Source organism: Branchiostoma belcheri, unplaced genomic scaffold (genome assembly GCF_001625305.1).
Source record: "Branchiostoma belcheri isolate BF01 breed outbred unplaced genomic scaffold, Haploidv18h27 scaffold88, whole genome shotgun sequence".
Taxonomy (NCBI): Eukaryota; Metazoa; Chordata; class Leptocardii; order Amphioxiformes; family Branchiostomatidae; genus Branchiostoma; species Branchiostoma belcheri.
In genome coordinates, this window is record NW_017804553.1 from 584,860 (window position 1) to 606,369 (window position 21,510).

The 21,510-nt window shown below is 40.4% G+C and overlaps 1 protein-coding gene across 1 annotated transcript in view; it reads right to left on the reverse strand.

Moving 5' to 3' along the window:
- LOC109487401 (centrosomal protein of 85 kDa-like) overlaps nucleotides 1-21,233 on the reverse strand; it is a 24,934-nt gene extending 3,701 nt beyond the window's left edge. Inside the window, 10 exon segments of the mRNA XM_019791390.1 lie at nucleotides 357-489; nucleotides 802-860; nucleotides 1,039-1,134; nucleotides 1,630-1,782; nucleotides 2,155-2,245; nucleotides 7,952-8,074; nucleotides 14,738-14,868; nucleotides 15,301-15,402; nucleotides 15,808-16,571; nucleotides 21,111-21,233. Coding sequence (XP_019646949.1) covers nucleotides 357-489; nucleotides 802-860; nucleotides 1,039-1,134; nucleotides 1,630-1,782; nucleotides 2,155-2,245; nucleotides 7,952-8,074; nucleotides 14,738-14,868; nucleotides 15,301-15,402; nucleotides 15,808-16,338 — 1,419 coding nt within the window. The 5' untranslated portion in view covers nucleotides 16,339-16,571; nucleotides 21,111-21,233.
- Between the last annotated feature and the right edge of the window lie 277 nt (nucleotides 21,234-21,510).

Sequence of the window (21,510 nt, forward strand, 5' to 3'; positions counted from 1 at the left end):
CAGGAGCTGAGAATACTCGACACTATCAGACAATGAAACTTTTTTTGAAAGTTCATTTTTTTATTCATTTCATTAGAGAAACAAAATCATGGCACAACAAAATAAATGACGTACATGTACGTATGACCACAAAACTGATATATAAAACCGGCAGACAATAAACAGTAGAAATAATAAGAAATTAATGAGCACAATAACAGACAATGAAACTTAAAAACCATTTTTCTAAGCTGCTCTTCCTGCTCTTAGCTCTTAAATGGAAAGTCTTTGGAGGCATGGTCCTCCTTCAATATTAGACTGAATCCAACAGACTATTCCCCAGGATACAGAAATATTTGTGACTGTCTGGGACTGACCTTCTTGGCCCTGTCGCAGTCTTCTCTCAGTCTGTCGTTCTCAAACTTCAGTTCCTCCACATCCTCCTGGCTGGCTGCATCTCTCTCCTCCTGCTTCCCTCGGTCTCTCCATCTCGCCAGCTCTTTCTGCAGACTGCAGCAGGAAAGACATGTTGTTCAAGTTTCAAAGGTGAAGAAAGGGCCAGTTAAGGTGGACTTCTGCCAGAGAACATTGGAGTGTTCATTTGACTACACTGCTATAGTGAGGTCATCTTTTAAATGTAGCTATGGTAGCTGGAATGATCTTAAATTTCAGGGGTGAAATATAGATGGGACTAGGACCTTTTATTGCCTCTTAAAGATAACCCCTTGTATTGTAAGCCTTCTCGGTGTGAACTACATGTATGATGTGAACTAAAATCACCAAGCCTGGCAACAGGAGCTGTCTGATGAACTCTGCACCCACCTGGCAACTATGGAAACCAGCTCCTGTTCCTTCTGCTCCAGGCTGTCCACTGCGGCATCCTGGGAAGGGATAGGAGATGCCAGCTCAGTAATGCCATTCCAAAGTATTTCTTTCTCCATGCAGGTGCTTCAGATAGTGTTTACAGACAAATACTTATCTTAGATATCTTATATCTGATGGATATCCAGTTCTCAAGTTTGTGCAGTCTACAGTGAATAATATGGAGTTCCCTCCTACCTTTTGTTTGTTATCCTTCCTGGTCAGGCTGAGTTTGTCCTCTAGGTCGACGACCCTTTCTCTCAGCTGGGACACCTCTTCCTTACTGGTCTGGAGGTGGGAGGGGGGTTAAGGATGGAACAAATGACACATGTACAAACTGTAACTCTACCTAAGATCTGTTTTCAAATTTCAAGTGCACTATCAGAGTCATAGTAGCTACATGTAAAGGAAGCTATGTTGCTTTGATTTTTTAAATATATTCCAGCATGTTATCACAAGACGTGGTGACGACACACTCAAGTTTTTTCAACTTACATTAATGCCGCCACCAACACGAGACAATACAATACTCATTTTCACCTGAGCGAAGTGAGGAAAGTTGTGTTAAGCGCCTTTCCCAAGGGCACAAGATTGGTGGAATGTCAGCACTCAAACCCGGGACCTCTTGGTTCCGAGTTGAGCACTCTGGCATTACGCTACATGACCCCATTCAAATGCTATGATTGTCACCAATCAGTTTTGTACACAGCTTGTACCCATCAATGTTACGAACAGAACAGTTGTTGTGGTGATTTACCAGTTTACAAACACCAGAGAACAAAAGGATATCTGGTCAGCTCTCTTCTTTGCTTCCTCCTGAGTGGGAAGGTCTCCCAGATATCTCTCCAGACTCTCCACACGTTTCTTATACTTGTCATACTTCTCCATCGCATGTTTCATCTTCTTCTTCAGGTCCCCGACCATCTTATCTCTGTCCTTCAGCTGAGGGGAAGAGAGGATCACACAAGGTTTAAATATCAACGCTTCTAATATACCCTAGACACTTTACTGTTACAAAATGTGATACTTTGGAAAATACAGAAAATATGTAGTGGTGTAATTTTACACAGTCGCAGACGCAGTAGCTACATGTATTCTAATATTACTCTAGGACAAAAGTGCTACCTTGTTCTGTATAGAATGTACATAGTTGTGTGATAATTCTCTGTGATGACAGTCACTCTATCATATTACATCTCCCCGCCTTCTTCTCAATCTGTACAATTCCCCCCCACCTTGTTCTGTAGCCGTGTGACTGTCCTCTTTCATGATGGTTAGTCTACCATACATTTTAATAAACACCCCCCCCCGTACCTTGTTCTGTAGCCGTGTGACCTCGTGTCTCTCCTCCTGTGATGACTGTTTGACGGCCTCCTGTAGCTGCTGCATCTCATACTCAGTCTCCCTGGGGAACACACATGTGGGATGAACTTATTACATGTGGGTTAAGCTTCATTTAACCATGTAGGCATCCATCCATCTCGAGAGATGATGGTAGCACTCTGAGTCTGGTGTTGTGGCCTTGTGCAGCGTTTAGTAGCCAGACAAATGATAGCAAGATACAGGCTGCAAGACTGAAATCCTAACATTCCACAAACATACCGTTGCAATAAATCAATAAACATATATCCTCACACATAGTATTGGTATGACAAAAGCACGGTGACAACTGTATACACCAATACCCCAGAATGGTGGCAAATCTCTAGTTAACCACTGGTAGTCCTTTCCTCCGCCAAAAACTTACAAAACTTTTGGTAACAAATAAACAGATTCTGGGAGTTGAATCCAGTTAGAACACTTACCCAAGTTTCTTATTGAGCGCCTCGATCTCAGCGTCCTTGGCAGCCGTAGCTTCAGCCAGCTGTGCCTTTAAGGAGGCATTCTCGTACTCGTACTCCTGAAGGAGCAAAACGGACAACCTTAAGAATCTGTACCTGTACTGGATAGCTGATACAACAATCCGACATTCTTACATCAGTGGAAATCTTAAAATTTATGTCCTTTAACAGTTATTCACTTTAATAAGCATTGTTGGCTCTTGTCATTTGTAAGTCTAACTGTTCAATAGCTGTTGAATTTGAAGTCTGAAGGAACAAAATGGACAACCTTAAGAATCTGTACCTGTACTGGACAACTGATACATTGTACAACAACCACTTATCCTTATATCAGTGGAAATGTTAGATATTAGTTTCCTTTCAACAATAACCATTATTCACATTTATATGCATGGTTGGCTCTAATTTTAAGTTCTCTGTTTAATACCCCAGAAAATGAATGAAATGTCTAGACCCTGGACATAAATTTCACATGCATAACCACCTCACCATTCTAATGGCACAGGGCTGCAGAAATATGTGACCTACACTTTGAGACTTTTAGATTAAAACCTCTTAGGTTAACAACTATATGTAGGCCAGCAAACATGGCAGCTAATTAATTAGAGAGGTCGTCACCAGTCACCTGGCTACAGAACCATTCACTTCACCATTAAGATACCAGTAAAACATTGTACAAGTGGTAGTCAAGAAGTTCTCTTGGTTATCATCAACAGTATATGTTGCTATAGTAATCTCCTCTCTAATGGCGTTTGATTCTCTCTAAGTCTGTTTGTTCTTCAGAACCATAAGTAGGTGAAGGCCTTCTGATGTGCTGAAATGTGCATTTTTACTTTTAACTAAGCACACAATTGTGATACAAATACACATAGTTTGGCAGCACAATTTTGCTGACAACTTGTTATCATCTCTCACTCATTGTTTTGGGGAGGGGGGGATGCAAGTGCACTCACTAAACTTAGGGGGGTATGCTTCCCCTGGAAGTTTTGGAAATTTCAATCTTCTGAAGTGCCACCTGACACTTTTTCATGTCAAACTTTCATTGAGTAAATTTTTGTTGTTAAACAAACACCTTCATCCCAAAACACTGGGACCCAGTCTCACAGCGGGGGGCTGTACCATACTAACAGGATTAAAACACACCATTAGAGAAACAAATTGGGCCCGACAATGATAACAAGATTTCAACGCTCATCCTGAGTTACAATTCACGGATGGTTTCACTTTTCAACCCTTAAGCCTCTTCCAAAACAATTACATTTTGTCAAACCTCTACTAGATTAGCGGTAAACCCTGTCACAATGAGGAGGTCAGAGGGCAGCGTCTCTGAAATACCAACTGATTCTAAAGTCTTTACAGAAAATACCAACAAGTAACAACACTGACATATCCTGAACAGTCAGACAATTCTAAGTGAATTACAGACAGACCTTTTGGACAAATGATGACACAATGTGCATGCCAACCATTCAGATATGACTTACATTGTACAGTACCCCTTTGTTGAAAATACAAATCCTGGATGAATTTCATCTGTATCTGTATCGGTATAGCCGTTATAACCACCTTTCGATGTAATACACCAGCTTCGCAGGTACCCAGTGCAGTGGTAGCTAGCTATATACTATTATTACACCAAACGACCTGTTACACCCAATCTTTTCAGGAGTTGTTTAAAGCTTTCTAGTGATGATGCCCCAACTGTACTTGGTGGCAACGAGTTCCACTCTCCATACTGGAACAAAAAGGTGGTGGTAGTTGACATGGAAGCCAAACACAAAGTCACCTCCGCAACATACAAAATTAACAGCCGTGAGTGGCACTGCTGTAAATAACCCTGGATTCATGGAGCGCTCAAGTGTTTGGCATTGGGCTGAATACCCGGTCTTACAAACACAGTTGAGCTGAATGGCTGGTCTTACAAACACAAAATGTGTTGCCAAGCAAACAACTTGAAATGATTGCAGACCTCAACACAGAAAATGGACAAACTAGACATGTCCTGTTGTTTTAAGTTAAAACTTGTGATCCAACACAAAAAGTTCTTTTTGTGTTGGATCAAAAGTTTTAACTTTAAACAATATAACTACCAACACAGATGAACTTTCACGATAGTACATATTATACAGTACTCCAGCAAGGTGTAGCATGTTTGACAAAATGTAGGTTCAGGCATCAAAGACACATTTCGATATGTGAGGATTTGTTATAAGCAGATGTTTCTGTGACAAAGTCATAACCAATTGTCAAGATACCACTCATATCCAATAGGTCACAGGTAGTGATTGAGCTGGCTGTCAGAAACTGGTACAGAGAAGGTCCAAATCAACCACTGCTTGCTATTGGAGAGTAGATCTGTTCCAGTGTTTAGGGGGAAAACAAGAGGAAACATGCAATTTGCACCTCAATAGCCACCTGAGTCATGGTTGTTTTGTCCTTTTCATAGAAGATTCAGAATGATGACAGTATCAGGGCAAGTCAACAAAGACGTGACATGGAGTAACAGTGAAGTTACAATGTTAGTCTTAGGGCTTCAATAGCTTCTGACGATGATTTTGTCCTTTTGCATGGACATCAACATCAGGTAAAATCAACATCCCCACAATTACCCAGTATCACACCTGTACCTAAGGGCCATATCCATGATAACTCATAGACAATACAACTGGCACCTGTGACAGACACTACTTTTCTAATTATAAAATCTCTCTTTTAGCTGTAAATCTTTGTAATTATGTGAATTTGAACAGGTAATACAGGGTAGTAAAATGTAAATGATGGTGTCAAATCTTTCCCTTTGAAAAGGTTTGGCAAAGTTTGACAACACAGCATTCTTTCTGGACTTACTAGACAAGTATGATTTAAATCTCAATATAAAGACTATAGAATTTAAATGAGTGTCTGAAACATATTCACTCAATCAAACAGCCAATAAAAATAAATCCTGATCCTTGAGCAAGATAGCATTCAGTTGTAAATTCCAACACTTATAAAAAACATTATTGTAAAGATGCCTGATGTAACACCTTACAATTGCGTTCTCTACATGGGAAATTACTCGTAACGACCCACAAGTACCTGTCATGATAATCATTTCTACCCAGCTGGGACTTACCTGCACAGGTGTAAATCTGCTGAACAGGTAAATTTGTACAGGTGTGTGAACAGGTACTGATAATGAATAATAAGGCACTAGATACTGCAATAAGGAAATACCACTGTCACTGTAAGGACAGCGTGGTGTAAATTCAATAGTCTATAAACTATTTCCTTGCTGTGGGTTCCTTATTACATGTATTACACCTACATTTGTAAGTGTGTATTCGATGGCAACAAAAATCAGCAGGAACAGGGGCTAGGGATAAATTGTGTACCTAAAATTTTTTTCAGTTTTGCGCTTTCATTTTGTTGATGAAAACTAGATGATAGTTTGAGACACCTACTTCCGTTGGCTATTACATTTCAACTTTATGGCTGGGTTTTAACTTTTTCATTTCAATCTTAATCCAGAAGCACCAATTTTCCTACTTCCTTTTCTTAAAGAACATTATTTTCATGTCATGAAGACTGGTGCAGTTGTTCTTACACTGAGGGCTGCATTCAACCCCTGGCTTAACTCTTGTAAGTCTTTAAGTCTCATGGATTATCATGATACAAACATCGCGCCATTCCTACAAACAGCTTCTGTCTCTTCTGACTACCGTAATTGAGTTTTGCTGTAAGCAAACTTGGATATCAACGTCGGCGGCCAAGTTTGTACAAACAAGGCACAAACTCAGCGGCAAAACTCTATTAGGCTGCGGCAACAAGATTTCTTGTTTCTCAAACTTTTTCCAAATTGAATAATAAACCGGGAGGCTTGGTGTCAAGATTGCAGATGCCGTGGCACATAGATTTAACCGCCATTAACAACTGTCCAGCATAACTTGCAGTTTTCACTGTTTTATCATTTTATTCTACTAGAATTTGTCTTGTTTTTAAAAATGCTGTACTTTTGTTGGCACTGGTGAAATTTAACTCAACTTTTCACAAGGATCAAAGTTCATAGTTTGTTATGAAAGGTATAAATTTGCCATGGTGTTTTTTCTACACAAATTTTCCAGTTGACAGTATTTTGTAACCTAATCTTTATCTTTGTTTATAAAACAAGCTCTTTGCTGGAACAAAACAGTAACTTATTTAGGTTTTGTGTGCGGTTTTCAAACTCTAACGGATCTGGCCTCTAGAATGTTAAGATTTCCTTCCTTACAAATTCTACGAAACCTTTTATTGTCACTGACAAAAAATAAAGCCGTTGAACATACACAATGTACATTAATCTTGTAGTTTCTAGTGTTAGAATAAGCATATACAGTAAGAAAGACAGAGGTTAGCTCATCTGATCTTTCTCCATTCGACTAAATTGAAATATGGCTGGTATACTACACACTGGCATATGATAAATATAGTACTATAATCTATAGGAAATAAATCACTTCAATGTCTGAACATAAAAATTACCAAATATTTGTAGAAAGGCAACAGAGGGAATTGTCCCAATACCTCTGTAGTCCCCTCCATAAAACAGTGATTCCCCATTATACATTAACTTTATAACTTCTATTGCTAGAATAAGCATAAAAAGAAAGACAGAAGTGAGTTGTCTCAAGTTGACTGCACTTGGAATATGGCTAATACAGGGCTGGTAGGGAATTGTCCAAAGCCCACAGTCCACTCCATAAAACAGTGATTCCCTGTTAATCCCATCATTTCCTACAATGGTAAACAAGGTGTGGGGATCTGAAAGACCAGTAAGCTGCCCGCATGCTCCACCCTCACACTGAGTGTATTTGTTCAGACATCTCCCTGGCTTCCAGATAAATTTGATTTACTCATGACAACAATACACATCAGCAACCATGTAGGTAGAGCCAAAACTACAACAGAGAAAGGTTGGTCTCACAGTGTCTTCATTCAAATGAGATTGCAAAACCAGTTCATGCATGCCACTGGTAAGAGTTTAATTTAAGTATTAAGAGTGAGTCACCAATGGATTTTTTGATCTTGCACATACACGTACAGTTACAGGTTTTCATACACCTAAAACTAATTTTTTTCCCGAAAATTGCAGGTGACAACACAAGTAATTTATGCTCTGCTTTACTTAGCCTTAAGACAAATTTGATTCCTACAAGAAGAAATCATCTCACGGTCTCACCTGTAAGAAGGCAGTACAAAGTCACCTGTAAGTAGAAGACAGTATGAACTCTCCTGTATAAAAAAGACAGTACTAACTCACCTGTAGTTTGAGGTTGAAGGCGTCCTCTTCTCCCGGTGTCCGTCGCAGCGTTGTGCGCAGACGAATGTCTTGTTCCCGGGACTGGCGCTGGAACTGAGCCAGCTGCTGCTTCTGCCTGAAATATTCAAAGTCATTCTGGATCAGCAGATCGTTCATTCTGAACGTGTGCTTCAGAACTTCCACACTCAACAGAGACATCGTCACTCTCTCTTCTCTCAAGTTCCTTCTGAAAATAACAGTCCTCCAATCTCTCCCTCTCTTTCCTCCTCCTTCTCAGTAATTTCCACTGTCCGCAAGAAGGTTTGCCATAAAGTTTCTCCTTCCGAGACTTGTGGTTGTCATATTTGTGAAGACAAATGTTCCCACTTTCCTTCCATCCAGTTTTGACTTTCTATATGCAAAGGCTTGTTTCTCTGTGGCACTTGGTTGTCATTTCTGTCAATAACAGGGTCTTGAGGAGCAGTCTAAGTCCTCTTCATGACTGATCAGTGAGCAGCAGAGAAAGTGCGTCCCCTGCTGCTATCCTACTCACTGTCTGAACCTGGAGTGACGTGCCTCCAGTCTACCCAGATCGGGTTTCAAATCTCTCCCCTTGTCCCAGTGTCGGGTGTCGCTTGCAAAAGCGGTACTGGTGTTTGCCTTACCGTGCGACAACAAAAACGATACAATGCACCCCTCATGTCAACTGCCGGCTCGGACGGTCCGCGCGCACACACACACCTCCGGGGCCTATCACGGAAACTCTTCCATTGGTCACGGGCAAACGCGGGTTTAAAGGCCACTTGAGTGGAGCTATGCAAGTCAACAGCGTGCTACAACACCGAAGAATCTGCAGAGATAAGATAGGGGCCCACACCCTCCGTTTATTTACTGATGGGCGATTTATGAGCTGATAGCTGTCGCGCTAAACAAAGGAGATGCCAGGGTTTGATAGCTGCACATAATTAACCGAAAAATCGCTATTGAATATTAACGAGGCCGGATTGGGGCATGAGGTATTCCAGGTGGACCACTTAAGAAGAAGTCAAGACATGGTGGTGAAGGTAAGAGCTTTTTTTCTTACATTCTACTTCATATATTGCTTTGTATGAAGTGGTAGACAAAGGTCTGTATGACCATGTGGGGCATATCTGTACAGGAAAGGTAAAATAATGAAGAAAAAGAAAGTATGGATTTAACTTTCTGAGGGAACCACTTCTTTGCTTAAAAGGAGAAGGATTTCATTCAAAATTTGTTCATAATCAAGTCAAGTTACGTCAGGTCCAATTTTTCCCCATTACATAACCAAATATTATCATAGGAAACTATTACAGAAACCCAAGCCTGTGCAATTTTTGTTATGTAAATTTCGGAAGTGTAACGCAATCCTATAGCAAAACGTTTGGTACACCCTTGTCTAAACATCTCTCTTTCAACCGAACACGCTGACCACAACATTTCCCCACCGGCCTCCTTGGCTAACCAACTCTCCAGAAAATTCGAAAATCCCGTTGAAGAATTTGACCCGCACAACTCGTAAGCCACCTGTTACAAACAGCTCTTGTGCTCTGTTGAACTTTTCTTGCTTGGCGTGTTTTCTGAAGGATTACCCGAGCTGATACTGCTGGCTTGTAATAGTTTAGTTATTGATAGCTTAGCTGGGGTCTGGGATACACTTTAGCGCTTCTGGACCGCAGCATTTTCAAACAAAACCCTGCGGTAAAGGTTAGCTCCCTCGGGATGGCACGCACAAAAACCCTCCCACCCCCTACCTGGGAAATTAATAGAGGTACCTCAATGGGTGATTTGATTATACACCTGTGCAGCTCTGAAAGGGGATCAAAATATCCCCAAGGAGACAAACGACACAATTTCCTCCTGATCAAATATCTACACAGCCAAAATTCCACCTAAATTGTCTTCTTATCAAGCATACCTCTAACACAGCTACAATTTATTGTTGTAATTAGTGTAATCAGGTGTTTAATGCCCATAATCAACAAAAACCTTCACTCTACACTGCTACCAAGCCAAACACACACCGCTTCCCCCAGACACAATTCATTAGTTGACATATCTTCACCGGAAGAGCTTTTCCCTGATGAAATATAAATTCATTTACTGGGAGTGTTTGAGGACAATCTTGGGAAGGGAAGGCCCATTGTGTGGCAGAATTGGAGCAAACAATATGCCCTGACAGACTGAGCCATTGTGTACAGTTTCCTCTCGTGTTAGTGTCCTTGTCCCTTCATTCACCATACTGATAGCTTTTGTGTGGGTGGAGCACTGGGGAAAAATTGATTAAAACTGACAATAGCGTTTTTGAAAATAGCGAGGCTTTCGACTGCCCATGGAGTTTGTTTGGAAATGTATCAGATTATTATCTCAGATAAACAACAGAGACGATGTCAATTTTTTTCTTAGGATAGAAAAACCTACATGTACATACTGTAACATGGTGGCCAGGAAATGTTTTGAAAACAAATTTCCAAACTTTCAGTTGAAGGAACGAGTATTTTTTTTTCATCAGGAACTAGACCTGTGTCCCAGTGCTCCTAGTATACAATCTTAAAGTTCAAGTCCCAATACCTGAACAAGTTTGGCAATCATCTACACATTTTAAAGTTATATACTTGTAGCCAACTGTCTTCACCCTGTAAAAAATGGTTTATTTGGTTCAGGCACAAGTACAAAACACCGGATGTTTAGGTCCAGATCTGTACCTCAATAATTCTACAGGTACAGGTATGAGGTACACAGTCCTATCAGAAGGAGACCATTAGCTACCATCATTCCTAAATACCAAGGCTCTAGCATCATGTTTGAGTTACTTATAGAATATCAAACCCTTCTTGACCCCCACCCCAGAATCTGATATTTCACCACAACTCTGGTCACGCTCAGAGCTGTCCCGGCCTGTGAACATGAACATGATGATTATAAATGCCGGTGTTTGGACGGTGTACTGTTGCTGTGGACGCTGGGTAAACGCACTTAGCGGGACGGGCGCGGCGACAGGTCTGTAAACTGGGGAGGGCGGGGTGAAATAATGGGCGCCATGGCAACCAGGTGACTTAGAACAAATTCTCAAGAAACCAGCACAATGTGGAAACTACACAGTCATGTAGGTACAATGCTTGCAAAAGGATCAAGAAGTTCAACACAAAACATACAGACCACTTCAAAAGTTGGAAATCATTTTCTGAATGTTAAGTTCTTAGATTTCAACTTGATTGACTACTGATGCTAAATACATATGCCTGAAAGTGTCACAGGTACACATTGTGAAAAGTGTCACATTGTTGGAAAAAAAAACATGTTTGCCTCTGTATCAGTGTCTCTAGGCAGCTTTCTACTTTATTTTGAGTTACTTAGCCAGCATGGAGAAGGTTTATCTGCTTTTGCCTGCCATATGATCCACATGATAACTTTTATAAAATATATTGTGGTTATATATTGAATTCATATTTCACTTCATATCACAGGCAATGATGTTAGGAGATTCAAACTTTCTGTAACTAAAGGTGACAATTTGATATTGATGAAAAGTTGCAACTAAAATAATGAAACGTAATTTTCGAAAATGCTGGGAATTTTTGCTGCGCAGTCGCAATCTGTAGTTACGAACACAGGGAAATAGAATGCTTGGGACAATTCACAGAGTCCAAAACACACACAAGGGTCTTTCAACCAAAGGTTGCATTCTTCCCTGTGTTTTCTGTTATTGTACAAAAGCCATGGTGAAATCTGTGATATCATCAGTACATTCCAACTCTCATGTACAAGACTATAATGTAGCTATGCTGTTGTGAATGTACGATAACTGTTTAAACAAGTCACACCCTCTTCTCTCCACAAAGTACTCTCTAGTATGATTCAGCAATCCAAATTACAATTCTGTGTGAAGTTTCAGATATTTGCCAAGGAGATACACACTGGTAAAAAAACTTCCTGGCACTTTGAAATGAGTTGCCACGCAGTGGACATTATTACTAATATTAGCTTTTGGTGGAGGAGCGGAAACAAAAAACAAACCCGACCACCCAAGGAAAATAACTACCGGTACTTATTGTTATCAGTACTTTCACCAAGGAGGCTGAAGTACATGTATGTTTTCACCAGCATTGGTTTATTTGTGGTTTGGTTTCTTGCTTGGTTTGCCTGCATTCGAGTACAGGATAACTTCAGTACTTAGAAAAAAATTAAAGGACTTCTAGTGATCTACATTTTCTGAAATTTTTATAAATTGTGTATGATATGTATCAGTTGAAATGTGCAGTGGTAATTTATAAAATGGACTATTAAAGCTTGAATTCTAAACCCCAGCATATTAATCTCTACATCAATGATAAGTTTGAAAAGTGGGTTGTAATATCATGCTCGAAATTTAGATTAAACGCAAGGGTCCAACAATTCATTTGTAAACTTCCGTCCAATATATGATAACAATGCGCCTTTCTCTATCTGCATGGCCTCTTTTTTCCGGTCATTTCCACTCTCCAAACTCAGACACGAAATTTTCTATTATTCCGGTCACACAAAACAAACCCGCCCAGACGGCCTTATCCCAGCACACAGCTACCATAACTCAGCCGATTGCAGAAACAAAAGAATAACACAAGAGCCGTAAACTTCTGTCAATCGTTTGAAAGGTGGTTCACGATCTGACACTGGTGTACCGACCGGGGGGGCCGAACGCGGACCATTGTTTGGTCACGTTCGGAGCCCCAAAGCTATTAAACACCACTTCAAACCTGTCATTAATTTCAGTCTCTGACATTTTCAAACTATTGTAGAGACCTAATCATGCACAGGGCTTATCAGGGAGAAGCTGATGATTTATAACTCTGCATTCATTTTTAACCATACAATGCTAAGTAACGATGATGTTCACCTTTCAAACAAAATTATAGGCTTCCCTTTTATCTTAGAATGTACCAAACTTTCACATTTTGCGAGAGAATGTTTATTTACGTTTGATTTCAGTAATGCCTGGACAGTGGCAAACTTACTAGTAGTTACTTTTGTAATAAGTTACTTTGCCTGTGAAAACAGGACACCTAAGTATTAAATTATGACGTTTTTCTAAATGCAAGGAACATTTTCCAACTTCATGTATCACGTATATGAAACAGATACAAAAATGTTTCTCAACATAAGATTGCATAGTTGCATTTCTTGCTGTAAAAAAAATAATTGGTGTGCTTGAATTCCAAAACACTTAAAATTCTTTAAAAAATGACATTAATAAGTGTAGCTCAAGGACATTCTAAGAAGCCCTGTCCAGTTTACTTATCATCAATATAAAATGATGATTCAACTCTTCCACAAAAATTACCTGTTTCAAACATGCTGTCACCTCCTGTCTGTCACTTGGTCACACAAGACTGACTGACAATAGTGTCATCACGGCACGTCAGCTACTGGCTTAATCTAAATACATGCAGCCTGGCTCCAAAATGACAGAAATGATAGAACAAATTTGCTTTGTCTGGGAAACCATGAAGTCTTTTGTAGTCCATAGTCACAGAGTGCAAACAATCATAACAATCAAGGCACTGTATGGATCATAAGTCAGTGTACCATGATCATGTTTGACTAAAGGTGTTCTGGACAAGAAACTAAAAATATACCTGTGGTGACAACGCATCAGAGAAACGCTTTGGTCCTGTCGTTAGAGATCTAATAATGGAACAAAACGTAGTTTACACAAGTAGAGCTGCTCAAACAAGTTAATCTGGAAGTTTTGGACAGAAAAGATATGTTAAGACAAAAAGCCAGACAGCAAATACCCAGGACCAAAGGGTAATTCTTAAAAATACTTTGTATGTCTGGAAAGAAAAACATTGAAAAAACTTATAAGCTAAGTTATATAAACAGTCAAATGTTTTTTGAAGATGTAAAAACAATTTGACCAGAGGATATTATAGGCAAGGCTTTGCTGATTGGTTTAGACAGTGGTTGGCAGAGGATCACGACTGTGTAAAACTGGATGGGACTGTTTGAAAGTGGTTGGTGACTGGAGTTGGTTGGCCGAGGAAGGTTGCAGAATATCCAGGTTTGTCTGTAACTCCAGTTATGCATGAACATACTTAGTACTATTGCCTTGAAGAGGGTATACTAGATGGACTATTGGTAAATATTTGTCATCTATTTGTGTCTACAGAATTTTTGATACCCAAGTTTGAAAGTTTGTCTGTGTTCAAGCTGGTAGAATTCATTTTTTTTAAATGAAGTGTTGAGCAGTAGAAAAGTTGGGACCAATTCTTTGTGTTGACAACTTCATATCCGTCGATAAACAGGGGCAGTCACAACTTGCTTTGGTGCACAGTTTCCAGATTATCTATGATGATGTCATTGTTCAGCAAGTGGTCAAGCACCTAACACAAAAGCGCCATCTATTGGCAGAATTCAGTACTGCACCCTTACATTCACACATAAGTCAGTGGGGACACCTAGTGAGAGACACCTGCAACTGCACATAGACAGCACAAAACAAAAACCAACTGAATTGAATGTTTTAGTGCTTACTGGTATGGTACTCTTGTATCCTGATATAGAATGTTATCTAAAGACATATACAAGTCTATGGCATTAAACATTCAAGTCTAAACATTTTAATTTACCAAAACTTTGAATACCTAAGATATACTGTGTAGAAATATTGATACACAAATGTACATGTAATTTCACAAATTGGGCTGCTTGTATCATGTTAAGTAGAACACCTTTTTTTATGACATCCAATACAGAACATGCATATGATACCTTGAGTGGAGAACACCGGAGTGATACCTACTTGTAGATGATGTTGTCCTTCTCCTTGAGGATGGCGTCCTTGACCTTGACCAGAGCGTCCCACCGTCCCGGGTCATTGTTTAGACCGTTGTTGGATGAAGGGTACTGGGGTGAGGACTGGCCGGAGTAGACCTGGGGAACAGGTGCATGGCAATACATACTCTAAAGCTGATGGATGGCACCTAATTCATTTCATACATTTTTGACAAGTTTGCTTAAGTCATTGCAAGTTGGTGGGAAATGGAGGTGACTATGGTAGGGGATGGTGGTGAACATTTTTAAAGGCTTGTGAGTTTATTTGGGATGAGAACACTTGTCAGGGAGGGAGTTTATAAATCCGTCCGTGGAAAGAAGCTGACACAAATAGACTTACAGACTGGTGTAGTGTAGTATTATGTAAACCTGAAGAGAACCTAGTGGAATGCCAAAAAGCTCTTTCGTCTGAAAGAAGCTATTGCTGCAAAAAAGATTAGAAGGGCAGTGTACAGTAGTTATGTAAGCCAAAAGAGAACCTAGTGGAATGCCGAAAAGCTCTTTTGTCTGAGTCACTTGACTTGTGCTGACCTGTTGCTGTTGCAGCAGCTCCCTTTTCTGCTGTTCCAGGTGCTCCAGGTGCTGGTTCAGCTGCAGCTGCTGCACCTGCTGCCACTGGGTCAGGTCTGGCGCCTGCAAACAAAACAATTACACAAAGTTGCAAAAGCAGTCATCCTTGATGTTGTATCATTTCTTCAACACAACACAGCAATTTCGCTTGGACATATATGACAATGTACTAGCAAAGCTCAGTCGGATTTTCCAAGATGACATCTTTACTGTTATGCCTGACTGTCATTTTCAGCTTTGAATGAAGAGACTGACATACGTTTGCAATTTAAAGAAATGTCAAAAAGGATTCAATCAGGCCTAGCATACTGGTAAAAAAATCACAAAAATCTATTATTAACAACTCAACAAGCTTTGTCAGTTACATCAGTGGTTATACTGTCTTTCTTAAGCCCAAATCTACACTTGGTTGATTTTAGCTTTTTATAAAAAGGTCATGACCTTGGCAATAACCTTGTTTAAACTGACCTTGAAGCCTGGAACACCTGCCATGTTCTCCTGGGGGAGCCCATGCTGGGAGAAACCACCGGCTGGGTGCACGGGGGAGACATTGCTTTCCGGAGACAACTGCAACCCGCCCGGCTGCACGTACAGATTAGGCACCTGCAAGTTACTGCCAGAGTGATAGGGGGCGCTGTTGGGAATGTAAGACGAAGTAGCTTCCGGGTTGGGAGGGCTGCGGTCCCCTAAGGCATTGGGTAGGCTGAGGTAGCTGGTTCTAGCCGAGGTATTTGCACTAGGGAAGGCGTAACTACTGGGATCGTAGAGTCTTTGCTGTTGAGGGAAGGCCGGCATTGGTTGCTGCTGGTGGTTGCCATGGTAACTGACAGCCTGATTTGCATAGCTGGAGTGTTTTGATTGGTTAGGACCGGTGCTATGTGGTAGGTGGTTGTTGCTAAGATCTGCTGGTTGTTCGAAGCGTGACTTGTTGAAGGTTTGTTCCGCGGGAAGGACAGTAAAGTGGCTGGTCATGTTCATGGTGTGCTCCAGGTTGGGCATCTTGAAGTCCTTGCACGTCTCGTCAAAGTCAATCACGCGCTTGTCGTTGTTCTCCTTGGAATGTTTGCTCTCGGGAAGGTCTGCTACGACCTTCCCGCGGTGCTTTGCAAGGTCGGGTTCAGGAGAGCTGACATGATTGGTCCGTTTGTGAAGCGAGTCTCTGGGGTGGTGCTTGGGTTCAACCGGGGTTGTTGGAGTCACATGTGCAGTAGGGATGGTCTGGTGTGACGGGACTGTGGAAAAAGAAAAACAGTATCATTAGCAATCAGCAAACCTAGTGTTGTGTAAGCTATGATTTTGAAGCTGCAAACTTTTATGTAGGATTGCATTCTTCACATTAACTGTTCTCATGACATACTATAAACTCTTGTTACTTGCACAAACAGCAACAAGACAAAAAGCGCTAGCGCTCTTTCTGAAAATGTTATAGTATGATACCGGTTAACTACCTTTCTGGTACTTCAACCAATGCAGAGAGCATAAAAGTCCACAAGTAATGATCTTATTAGCCTCATTGTATCTTACAACATTGAACTTTCTTAATATTGATATGCCCACAGTATATAGAGTCCCACCTGTACAGAGTAGGTCCGACTCTGAGCCCAAATTAATACATTGTACAATAATAGACCAAGCCCTACCTATCACCAAAAAATCAGATATCCATACATAACTTTTTGAGTTACTCTCTCAATTAGCCTACAACCACAGGTATTCAACTATAGCCTTCTTGGCAGAGATACATGACTGTACACGTTGAAAAACTAAAAACCATGGAGGCAAGTACAAGTCTCAAAATGGTGACTTCATGTAACTGCAGAGTGATACCAGTCCTCAGGATATTTCAAACCATTTTCCCCATGCAAACATCCTATCATTGAAATGAAAACCAAGAATTCTGTAAAAAATGTACCTTCCAGTCCCTCGATTTTAGCACATTTTGGTGGTGACACCCCGCTGGTCCTTTCCTTGCTATCCGTGTGCTTATCAAGTTCACTCAGCTTCCTCCTACTGGGGGTTAGGTACCTCAGAGGGAACATCAGTCGCGACTGAATCACGTCACACATTCTCGCCGTGTTCGAAAACCCTCCTCCAGACATTTTTGAAACTTTTTCTGACAGAGAAATCCTCCAGAAATATCAACAAATCTTCCGTCCAGGACTAGAAATGGTGTGGAGTCGTGGACCAGAGGCGAACAAAGCGAAGTTATAACTAGTCCGGCACGAGCCAAACCTACTTGCTATCTAACGGTTCTTTCATGGAGTCCCTCTCATGAAAGACGTTGTCCACAAAAGGGTGATAAAGTGGTGCTTATTTGAACGGTGTCTTGTGTGATCGTGTTTGGCCAGCAGAAACAATAGGGTTAATGGTGTTTGACACTGAAAGGTCCCCCCACACATGTAAACAAAGCCGTCACCGAGCGTTAAGCACGGCTGTTACATGGTATGCGCGCTGTGATACTTTCATTCTGCAACTGTTGTTGCTCTCCTACAATGTTATAAGAGAAACAAAAACATGTTGAAGGCATTCTACTCCCAAGTATATTGGCAACGCAAACCATATAAAGGGCAAAAAAACAAAGTTGGCTCACAACTGACAAAAATATTTCAAAGGGCAACCGAGCACTTCTCTTCACTAAGAAGCAAAACTGTTGAAACAGCTGCTTTTCTTTATCCACAACAATCATTCTTACTTGTAACCTACAGAAAGGATTTGTCTTTTTCAAAATTTAGTCACTTGTTCTTTGGCCTAGACCTCAAAAAAGCACACCCAAGAAAATCCAGGTTTTGAATTCTGCTCACAAACCAACCAATGTGTCAATGAAGCTAATTTTTTTAAGAGGTTAAATCTTTGTTCTTTAAGTTAACTCTGGTTTGTTAGTAAGTCCACGCTTTCTTAAGCAATGTATGAGTTACTGAAATAGTTGTTCAAACAGGTATAAATAATCTCTGAATTTAAAACTGCAATAAAATGCCCTGTAAAGTTACCTGGACATTGATTGACTTGTTTGATATCAAACAAATGACATTTATAACCCTTATAATAACATTTGTGCCAATCACATAAAATCGTGCCCAACAACATCCTTTAGTGCCTAGCTGGGCTACATGTTGCTGTCATAAATTAAGAGTTTGGCCGTTAAGACTATAATTCATTACTTTCTTCCAATAAATGAGCAAATTCATTTTATGGCTGTACAGTTACAACGTACACTACAAGTATTGTAAAGTTATCTAAATACTGATTGGCCTTGTTTGCTGTCAAACAAAGCACCCTTGTAGCTTATAAAATGTCGTAGTGTTTGGGAAGCAAATTGTCTAACACCAAAATTTAGGGTATAGCCAGGCAATACATACATGTAATAAAAACAGCCAACAGGATATGGCCGTTAACATTGTATATCATGCTTTTTCCATGTTATCTGTATACATCAATTCCAACACTAACTTTTACTACACTGGATGTTTTTACATGTGTACTGGATGCATGGATACCACATGCCTGGATTGGAAGTAAGTGCATACTACATGTAGTACAATGTCCAAAACGTATTATAAGACTGGCTCCTTGCAGCCTTCCCTGCATCCTGTACATCTCTGAAACCTACATGTATTTATGTAGCCATATCATCTTTTACAGAAGTTATTTTTACATTAGTAAAAACCTACGGGCAGGCACAAAAATACAGGTGTGTGGTAAGGCATTGGGAAAGGTACAGTACAAGAAATATATGAGGGACTACCTATGCATTTACTGTCACGTTTAGTTGATCTTGCAAAATGATATAAAATCTGTTGTTGCACTAATGCTCCTACAAAAAAGTTAAGCTTATATTACCCCCTTCACTGCCCCTCCTCTCCCCTTCACTGACTCTGAATACCTGCCAAGTCCTGCTGCTTTAGAAACTCAAGCTGCTGTCCCAGTTTTCATGTTGTTAAAACAAACCTGAACAGTACTCAATACAGTCATGCACTTTAAAGGTCTACCCAACCATTGCATAATGAGGCATACGTATATTACTAATCACTTCGAAAAGATTTCAGTTGAAAAGCATCTCTCTACAGGTATAATATACATGTACATGTAATAGCGGATGGCACTTAACATGTACAGTACAAACATCCTGTAACAATTTGTGACATTTATGTGACAGTCAAAACAATACAGTGCCAATGCATGCATGAATAATAGACTGGGTACACTTTTTCCATCAAGGAAACAGTTACAACTGGTACAGTTTTACTCTTAGACTAATGTTCATTTGAAAATCAATCTTCATCAAATGATAAATGGTTGTTAATACCTTGGGAGATTGAAAAATGTTTTTCTCATTTCTCATATAACACACAGCAATAATATCTAAAGTTTTAACACTTGTCCCTGTAAGTGTAAGTTTTAACTTTAAGTTTCAAACCTTCTTGCACATTTCAAGGAATCATGGTGCAGAAAGCCTAATATATTTAACCTAGATATGATATTGCATCATATTTCTATAAAAAAATTAAGGCTCATACAAAACCAATTTTGGATCGCGGTCTAGTGGAAAGGGCCTCAAACACTTACCCGACCCGCCAGCCCTCTTTCACCACAGTCTCCTGCTTCCCAAACACTTCAGGAACAAAAGCCCCCGACCTGTTCCACCTGTGTGCCCACACCACAGCCACCCATTTACCCCCGCTTCACGCCTGTTTTCTCACAGCAGGAAAACATTTTATCACCTAAAAGCCACAAGCTTACAAAACAGTCACAACACAACTGGAGCCCGGTAAACAACTCCACGTATACACCTCGCCTTTCGAAATCGATCCCAGCCAATTAGACTACGAACATTTTCCTTCCCAGTACGATACGACTCACGTGTGACAAAGGATCCCGGGCAAACCCTTCAATAAGGACCCCAGAAGATGTAACCCGAGGCCTCAGAGTGTCAGCGTAGCTGCACAAGATACAGTCTGTCAATTCACAGGGTCACAGATGATACTGCAAAGCTCTATGACTACTGTGAAAGCCAGGCAAACTGACCGCACGGGTTCCCATACTTGTCGGGTTTGTTTACAGTAAACAAAATGGCCAAGAGCATCACCACCCTTGTCCCTCCCCTATAGCCACCTTTTCAAAACACGCCTAAAAACTAGAATAATAAAAATTTGAGTGACATGACTTGGGTACAGAGCTGCGGTGTTATTAAAGCTGTTATAGGTAGGAAACTCTGTGGCTACCATGGTACAGCTGGAGTGCCTGGTCAGTTTTTAATGACGGGAATCCGGTTTGTAAACAGAGTAGGGGGTAAAGAAAGCAAGGACAAGAAATCGAGTCCCTCCCCCACATTCTTAGTTCTGAGGTCTACCGTGAATAACGTGGAAAACTTCGCATCAGCCCTACTACACATACAGGCATGCATGTACATGTGCACTAATCTTGTTGTTTACATGTACTTCTTGCTGATCTGGTTTTCCAAAGAAAGTTATTTCATGAAAAGGAAGCAAACTGCTACATATTGTATAACATGTAAAACTTACCTACACATCCATTAAAAAATGTAAAATTAACAAATAACTGCTGCTTTCTAAAACCTGTACCTTACCTTGATCCAGATGAAAGCTTTTCAGTGTACAAAACTGCTATCAAAACCAATGACCTACAATTACTGCTATATAAAAAGCTACTGGGCAGACACTTTATCACTAAGGTTTATGTTTTAGACTGTTTAGTCTACACATCTATATCAACCGCCCATCCAAACCCTATGATTGGTTTGTATTTGTACCCACCATCCTCTGCTGCTGTTCTGGTGGTCCTGCTGGATGGATGTCTGTGTCGGCTGGTGCTGGGTTTAGTGGACACTGAGGGTGACGCCCAGTCAACATCCACATCTAGTCATACAGATAACAGTTATACAGAGATGGTGTGTTACACTGGAGGGCAGTTATACTGGCTATACAGATCTGTATCAGATTCTGTATCTGTATATAGCTGGTATAACCACCCTTCGGCGTAACATACAACCAACCAATCAATCCATTGATTAATCAATGAAATGGTTTATCAGCTGAAAAGTTTCTTTATCATTCCTATCATCTATGTCCCTCCAATTCAATTGTTTACAGCAATGAAATGAAAATTTGCTAACATGACTTTGCAACATGATACCTGGTTTCTTCATACAAGTAC